Here is a 9,075-nt window from a genome sequence, read left to right on the forward strand (position 1 = left end):
ATTCAAATCACATTGTTGGAGTGGATGGCTAGTTAACGTGATATGAGTGACAAAAAGTGTAATTTTGAGAATTTTTAAGCATATTCACACGAAAAATCATATATAAAGATAACGTTGAATAAATAAACATAAATCTAGGTTTTTGCTCTTAGTGATTAATAGATACAATATTATCCAACTCTTACTTACATCTTTACCTAATTTTACTCTACCAACACTCTTTTTCTAATCCTAACTTGATTCCTCCAAAATATATGAAAAGATTTTAACTCCATAAATATATATTTTACATGTAAAGCAATTAGGGGAAGTCAAGATTGAGATCAAACTAAACTTTTATAGAATAATTTTACAGTCTAAAATTAATTGAGTAAAAATACTATTAAGATAAAATCCTCTTAATAATTTCAACTTATCTAGATTGGTAAAATTAAAATATTTTAAAAGGATGAGAAATGCAACACGCGACTAAGGTCCCTAACTCCACAAAACCAGGGAAGCAAAAGGGAGCAGGCAGTGCCCGTGCATGTGCACATGCCATTGTGCAATTGCACATGCAAAAAAGAAGATAAGTTTGGTTGACTCTTAAGCTTGTGACTAAATACATCTTTCATTTCATTTCTCCAAAATCTAGATGGTGAACAGTTTAACCTTCACTGTAAATTCTAACAGCAGCTACAAGTACAGTTAAAAGCTCTAAATGGGTATTGAACTTCCCTATCCAACAACGACAACGACGCTGCCGTTTGGATGATCACCACCTAATCCATTCTGTGATTGACGTAGGGAAGTGACTTGCTGGGATGTCTCGGTTTTTGATGCATCGACTTCAAGTAACGAGTGCCGACAATTCGGGCAAGATGAGTGTGAGAGCAGCCATGTATCAATGCACCTCACATGAAACCCATGGTTGCATTTTGGCAGCACTCTTACTTTTTCTCCATCAACGAACTCTCCCAGGCATATTGGGCATTCCATCGACGGCAAACTCACTCCTTCCCCATACACTGCCACCGGGATTTGTCTCAAATCTCGTTTCTTCAGGCCCGTTGTCGCCAAGCGAGCAGCTGCTTGTTCTGGGGTCTCCGTCGAAAACCTTCGGCTGCAACGTAGAGCGCAACGGACTATAGAGTTCAACCCCACTGCACAGATCAGAGCGCATAAAAGAGCTGCCAATATAACCACCAAGTTGGTATCGAAATTTGTCTCGCTAAGGTAGGAATCATGAGTTTTGTTCCCATTTTCCGGTGGCAAGCTCACTTCTGTCCCAAGCAGGCGTCGATGCATATTCACACTTGCTGATAACATAGCTAGCCACTTGAAATATGGAGGAAAAAAAAAAAAAGAAAGAACAATTGAACAAGTGTTCTAAAAAAGGAGTTGGGAGGTTCCTTAAGGCTACAGCAATGTTGTAAAGATTCCAACTAGAAAAAAGACATCAAAAAAGCATCTTCTTTGTTGCTAAGATAAGCAAAATGGTCCTCAGTCCTCACAATACTAAAACATGTCTCTTCAATAAAGCAAAAGAAAACAGAAAGCAAAAAGGAAGCCTTGCCTTTACCTGAGCCTATCAATTTGTGGTCTAGAATTCATGGGTGGAGGGCGGTTACTCAAAGAGATAAAAGATTCTCCCTTTTCATAGCCTGAAAACTAGAACACTGAACCTTGTTTACTTATGCAGTTGCAGAAAAAAAGAATGGAAGGGGAATTTATATGAAGGGTGATTTGCTGTGATAGTGGGGGTCAGGTTTTCAAGAGATCTATGGTAAGATACAAATGTAAGATCCAGAGATAAAGTAAAGATATAATTGAGACGGGTTTGCCTACCTAATCATGATTGGGGGTAATATAAAGGCCAAATCTGATCATGATCCCTTTGATTAAACAGTTGTTTTGATAAGGTAGTAAGTCCAGCGTGGTTTAAGCCAATGACAAAGGGTTGGGTCATAACGAAGATGCTACTTCATCCATAGTGGAAATTGGGGAACTTTGCTGCCATTTCCTGATTTGTGGACTCATGACTTTTGACATAACCTTTGACAGAGATAACTACTAGTTCGAAAAATCATCCTTTGCCTACAATAAATATCTCCTAACCTTTATTTCCTCTTCCTAACTACCAAAGTGCACTGAAGTTATCCTTTGAAATGGATCCATTAATTTTTCATTTTTAGAAAAAAAGGCGATTAGTAAGAGATTCTATTTTCAATATTTTTAATCTGGTTTATAGGTTCGAATTAGCAACTTGGCAATAACAATAATGGAAGTAATTTGGTAAAAAGTAAAAGAAAAATCTAAAAAAGTGCAACTTGATCAAATTGTTAAAACATTCTCTTAATCATAAATATATGGATAAGTCAGTAATCTATGAGTGAGTTTTCATTTTGGTCACTTAACTAAAAAAGTTACAATTTAGTTAATGAACTATTCAAAAGCTTTCATATAAGTCACTGGACTGTTAAAATTGATGCTATATGGTTTTCTTTATTTGCACTGTTTGCACTAATAGAAAGCTCTATTTTCCCTTTTATTCTACAATTTAGTTTTTTTTCATCAAACAACTTTGGGCTTCACGAATCTACGAACTAAAATTCAAACAACTTTTTTCTCCGATCTTCGGCATTGATTGTCAAATCAATTTTGAATCTAAGGTATGTTCTTTTGCTCGTTGATGGATACTTATCCATTGTACTGATCGTCGAATCGTCACTTGTAACTCACTAGCAAAACTTTAAAAAGAAACTTAATAGCCAAGTGTCTTAAATAAAAACTTATGAATAGTTTAGTGACTTAAATGAAAATTTCTAAATAGTTTAGTGGCCAAATTGTAACTTTTTTTAGTTAAGTGACAAAACAAAAATTTACCTATAGTTTAGTGACTACTGGTGTAGTTTACCTTAAACATCCAATGATTATTGAATCTTGGACTAAAGGAAATTTTCACTTTGTGAAATTAACGTGGGTTTGGATACCACAAAAGAATTGCATGACGGGTGATTATAGAAATTTAAGTTGTAACCTATTGGTCGAGTGTTAATCTTTTCCAAGAATATCTTGAATTCAAATCATAGTTGCATAAAAAAAAATACTAATGGTTACAAAGAATTTAAATTTATAAATGTGTTTAGTTTTAATTTTAAAAGAAATTTATAAATATTTTTGATTGATAGCGTGTAATTATAAGTAATTGCATCTAATTAAGTGACTAAGTATTTTCTCAAAATATGTATTTGATATACTATTAAAATAATAATATGTTATAAATATCTTATTAAGTGGATGTCCATCAATATCAAGATAAATTTTGATGTACTTTAAATCTAATAGTCATTAGAAGTATATCTCTACTTCATTTATACTTTTTATGCCTATAAATAGAGGCTTTGGATAAGCATTATAAAAATCCAATTGATTAATAAAATACACTCTCTTTGCTCTCTCTTTCTCTTTGTTCTTTATTATTTATCTTTTATTTTATAACACGTTATCAACACGATTCTTTTTTAATTATTTTTTTCCATAAGTCACAAAAATTTTCAAAAATTTCCCATTAATCAGAGGCGAATCTAAGGGGTCTGACAGGGGCCTTGACCCCCTAAAATGGAAAATTGCTATTTAGGCCCTTTAGAAATTTTTAAAATTTTAAATTAGTAAAGGTAAAATTGCATTTTGCCCCCCTAAAATCATAAAAAATTTATTTAATCTTTTAAAAATTATAAAGAAATAGACTATTAAAAATTTCATTTCGGACCCCCTAAAAATTTTTTCTGACTTTGCCCCTTCCCTTACTCATGACTTTCAAAAGAATTGTGATATAAATGCTTAGAAAATACATTCAAATAGTCATTTGAAAAACTAGTATTCAAGATTGAATACGTAGAATATAAGAGAGTATGTGATGTTTTCATGAAGGGGAGTAAATACGCGTTGTACTCTTTTCCCTTAACTGGGGTTTTGTCTCATTCGGTTTTCCTGGTAAGGTTTTTAATGCGATAACATATTATGTATATTATTGATATGTGCACTCTTTTTTCTTCATTAGGAATTTTTTTTCCCACAGGGTTTTTATGTTGGTAAGGTGTTAACGAGATACATTATCTACTAATGGACATCCAAGGGGGAGTGTTATGAATATCTTATTAAGAAGATGTATATCAAGATAAGTTTTAATATACTTTAAATTTTAATAGTGGTTAGAAGTAGATCTCTACTTCATTTATACTTTTATGCCTATAAATAGAGACTTTGGAGAAGTATTGTTAATATTCCCATTCTTTTTTTCTTTATTATTTGTCTTTTATTTTATAATAGAATAATTATTGAAATTGAAATTTTAAATTTAAAATTAATAAATAAACATGCTAAAATTTCAGTAAATTTAAAATTTTCACCAAATAATTATCCCTAAAATATACACTCAAAACAACTTCATGAAAAGGTCTTAAAAGTAAACATAATAATATTACAAAAATAGTCTTTAATCGAATTCTGCTGTTTCAAAATACCATAAAAGAAGACTATAATTATATCACGGTTGTCATTCCCATTTTACTAACAAAATCATGATTTCATTTTTGAATCATATCTATTTTTAGCATATGGTATGTATTTCTTTTATCTATTTTTAATCCCATTTTGATATGTAAGTTATAAAATTTCATTTCATTTTTCTTTAAAAGTTATACGTGTTCAATAAGAATATACAATTTATTGCCAACTTTTCTATTTTTAGGGGTAAACTAAATTGAAAAATGATAATTTAAAGGCTATGTTTGGGATGTACCTCGCATTTATCGAACTCTTTATAGACATTTAGAAAGGCGATTGATGAGCAACCGAAAAAGGCCCAAAACAAGCCCGACGTCATGATAAGGAGCATCGAGATATCGGGATGACATGACAACATTGAAATGAGGATGCAGAGATGACGCCGCAACGTGTTCCCACAAATAATAGGTTTCTTCTTCCAGTTAAACTTTGCTATTTTTTCCCAATTAAACTTTGATTAGTTTAGGAATATTTTAGTCATTTTAGGACTTTGATATTAGCTTATTTAAAGGGCCTTTGTAACCATGTTTAGAAGGTTGACAGAATATCTCTTATGTGAGATTTGATGAAGAGTTTTGGGGAGAGTTTTCATTGAGAGCCTTGTATTCGGGTTTTGAGTTTTGCTCATTTAAGTTATTTTCTCCATTTTGTATTCTTTGTTTATTTTCTCATTAAGTGAATTCTCCCTTGCACGTGGTTTTTATCCTCTTCGGAGGAGTTTTTCGCGTAAAATATTTATGTTCATTCTTCTCTAAATTTACTATCTCGTTGTTTATACGAGGATCGATCCCCAACAAATTGGTATCAGAGCATGATTCAGATTTTACAATTCAAATCGTTCAGGATGGCAATAATGAGATTTGACATTGAGAAGTTCGACGAGATCACAAAATTTAATTTATGGCAAGTTCAGATGACAATAATTCTAGTCAGAACAACTTAAAAAGGGTCATTACCCGACAAAAGCCTGAAAATCTAGATCAGCCAAAATGGGAAGAGCTTGATGCGAAGACACTATCAATAATTCAATTGTGCCTCATGAACAATATGTTACAGCATAACAACCTTATAGAGAAAATTAGAAGCCTTTTATATGACAAGGTCTCTCACAAGTCGTTTAGTATTGAAACAACGATTATACACGTACTATATGGACGAAGGTAAGAACCTTAAGGGTCACATGAGTCAATTTTTTACTCTATTGAACAATCTGAAGAACGTCGAGCTCAATATAAATGATAAAGATCAAATTGTATTATTATTGTGCTGTTTGCCCTTTTCGTATAAAACTTTCAAGGAGACCTTAATTTATGGTAGAGATAAACTCTCATTTAAAGATGTGAAGGGTAACTTGTTGAGCAAATAAAAATTTGATTATGAGTTAGATTCAAGTAGCAACTATAGTAGTCATGTAACATCCCTAACCCGTATTCGTCGTCGAAATAGGGTTTCATGTAACAGCTCGATTTTGGGCCTAGTCAGAACAGTGGTTTCAGAACCACTAACCCGAGGTTGGAGAAATTTTTTTATATATATAATTTTATGTGTTATAGCATGTTCATATGAGTACATGAAAATTTTGGTGAAATAATTCTAGTGATTGCATGCTTAATTGCGAAAAAGGACTAAATCGCATAAAGAACAAAAGTTTTTTTTCTAAAAAATGGTGTTAAATAGCTAGAGAATCATAATTAGGGGTATTTAAAGGGCAAATGGCCCATTTAAATAGGGGTGATTAGCCATAGGGACAAAGATGAATAAAAAAATCAAATTTGGTGAAGTTGGTAGCTTATTTTGACTAGAAAATAAGATTAAATAAAACAAAAGACTTCATCTTTTTCATCCCTTCTTTCACCACCAAAAATTTAAGCTATTTTAGGGGTTTTCGAGGTTCAAAATTTCAGCCACTCTTTACAAGTAAGTGATTTTGATGGCTTTTCTTGATAATTTTTGCACTTTTAGAACCCTTGTAGCATAATCTAGCTAATGAGGGGACTATTTTGCAAAATGGTTGAAAGTCTAGGGTTTTTCCATGAGAGTGTTTATGTTCTTTTCTGAATTTTTATTGAAGAAAATGAATCATGGTTGTTAAACAAACAACTTTTGAGAAGTAGTTTTCATGAAAACCTTAACTAATGACCATTTTGCATAAGTTATAAATTATGTGGTAAATGTGTGAAATGATGGGAATTTTTGATTTCTTCTAGTATAAAAATAATTTGGCTAGGCTTAGTTAGTGAGAAAATTTGATAAAAATCGGTTTACGAGCCTAGGGTAAAATCATAATTTTGTGAAAGTCTAGCGGCAAAATGGTTATTTTGCCAAAATATGATTTATGAAATGTATTAATTAATATGATGATTAAATTAGTGAATTTTTATCATTTTAGATCAGGAAATACAAAATCCGAACCTAGACTGGGGAAAGGCCAAGCTAGTAGACTAAAGCCAATTAGTCGTCCACTTTTTGTATACCGAGATAACTTGTACGTAAGTAAGGTAACTTTATCGTTATTATGTGTTGAATGATTTATTTTGCATAATATGATTATGAATAATGTATGATGAAATTAATGCAGTAAATTCCCGGTTGAACCTACAAATATATTGGATATCCTGACATGACATTTGGGTGATATGTGTGCCAGTGTAAGACCATGTCTAGGACATGGCATCAGCCACGATATGAGAGCCAATGTAAGACCATGTTTTGAACATGGCATCGACGATGTTGTGAGAGCCAGTGTAAGACCATATTTGGGACATGGCATCGGCCTCGACATGTGAGCCAGTGTAAGACCATGTCTGGGACATGGCATTGGCCTCGACATGTGAGCTAGTGTAAGACCATGTTTGGAACATGGTATCGACAATTCATCCTCTTGTGGTAAAGCTTTTCAGATATCCTTTAGTATTCCAAATGGTTTCATGGGTTATTTTAAAAGCTTATGATAATGACATGGAATTATATAATCATGTTGTGAGTGGTGCAGGTTTTTATTCGAAACTCATGAGATATGAGTCTAGTTAGGTTGCCTTGATGGTAAGAATGACATGAGTAAGTTCTAGCTATGAAAATAATCTTGGGACGATATTGAAATCTTTGTTTTATACTTGTGATATATACAACCATGTAGTGATATTTACCCATGTTCACTCAAGAATGTTGTGTTGATTTATAATATGAATGGTTGATGTTGTTACATATCTATATGCAACTTACTAAGCTTTATGCTTACTCCCTCTCCTTTCCATTTTCTTATAGTGCCACCAAGCTAGTATTGGAAGTGAAGGGACATCAGAGGCATCGATCACACTATCACCTGAAGCTTTGGTATAGCTAGTTTAATATTTCGATTTTGGCATATATAGGGACTTGATTCTTTTGTTTAATGTCTTGTTAGTTTAGCCACAAGAGTTGGCTCATATGATGGATGCGATATTCATTTGTCGTTAATGTTGGCTAATATTGATTATTATTAAACGTATTTGATACAAATTTCTTATGGTTGTGGTTGTTTTGGTTATATGTGTTATGCTTGGATTGGTTTTGGTTAATGTTGTGTAGGTTGGTGCAAGTAAGGGTGGCAAAAAGGCTCGGTAAATAGCCTTGTTTTTGTCCACACGGGCGGACACACGGGCGTGTGTCTAGACCGTGTGTGACACATGGTTTGCTCCATGGGCGTGTAGTCCGGCCGTGTGTCCCCTGCACCTCAATTTTTCAAGTCAGTATGCATGGTAGTAAACACACGAGCAGAGACACGACCGTGTGTGTTAGCCGTGTGGAGGACACGGCCTAACACACGGGCTTGTACCTTGGCCGTGTGCCCTTAATTGGTTGATAATGTTAGAAACAGAATGTCAAGGTTTTTGTAGACGGGCTGAGACACGAGTGTGTCATGGTCGTGTGAGGGACACGGGCCATGGACACGGGCGTGCGCCAAGCCATGTAAAAACCCCTGCAGGTTTGAATTAAAAAATAAATCTACACGGGTTAGGGACATGAATGTGTCTAGATATGCCCGCCGTGTGAGCTACACGAGCCTTCAGCACGATCATGTTTAGATGACACACGGGCCACTTTTCTACAAGGACTTGTGCCCTGTTTTCCTTGAAATTTTTTTAAAGTTTTCTAAAGTACTCATTTAAGTCCCAAATCTTTTTTGAAGCGTGTTTTGGGCCTCGTGGGCTCGTATTAGGGACTTTATGTTCGGTTTTCAAAAAGTTTTAATTTGGACAAAAATTTATGGCACGAAAATTTTTGTAAACACGTGTTTAAGTACGATAACACCTCGTATCCTATTCCGACGTTGAACTCGGGTAAAGGAGTGTTACATTTAGTGGTATCAAAGCTATGGTTTAATCGATTCTCGAACTAACCTAGCATGATTACGAGTCTAGCTATACATGCCATAAATATATTGTGATAGTGTGACGACTCCTGAAAAATTTAAATTATGTTTTCATATAGTAAATGGTTCCTGACGGAGCTATGGTGGATGATGTAGAAAGTAATGTGCCGGCTCCC

At 33.8% G+C, this 9,075-nt stretch overlaps 1 protein-coding gene across 2 annotated transcripts; it reads right to left on the reverse strand.

Moving 5' to 3' along the window:
* Positions 1–398: 398 nt before the first annotated feature.
* On the reverse strand, positions 399–1,970 carry LOC108488901 (RING-H2 finger protein ATL74-like). Of its 2 annotated transcripts, none has more exons than XM_017793176.2 (2): positions 1,562–1,970; positions 399–1,317 (listed from the first exon to the last, which is right to left on the reverse strand). In XM_017793176.2, the coding sequence occupies exon 2, from the start codon at positions 1,306–1,308 to the stop codon at positions 718–720; it is 591 nt and encodes a 196-aa protein (XP_017648665.1). In that variant the 5' UTR covers positions 1,309–1,317; positions 1,562–1,970; the 3' UTR covers positions 399–717. The 2 variants fall into 2 exon arrangements, with proteins under 2 accessions (XP_017648665.1, XP_052875567.1); XM_053019607.1 differs by having other exon boundaries at positions 399–1,298; positions 1,562–1,902.
* Between the last annotated feature and the right edge of the window lie 7,105 nt (positions 1,971–9,075).

This window comes from Gossypium arboreum, chromosome 10 (genome assembly GCF_025698485.1).
Source record: "Gossypium arboreum isolate Shixiya-1 chromosome 10, ASM2569848v2, whole genome shotgun sequence".
NCBI classification, from domain to species: domain Eukaryota; kingdom Viridiplantae; phylum Streptophyta; class Magnoliopsida; order Malvales; family Malvaceae; genus Gossypium; species Gossypium arboreum.

What these genes read in the sequence shown, in the direction of transcription:
- LOC108488901 (XM_017793176.2), bottom strand. Translation starts at nt 1,308, where the DNA reads ATGTTATCAGCAAGTGTGAATATGCATCGACGCCTGCTTGGGACAGAA.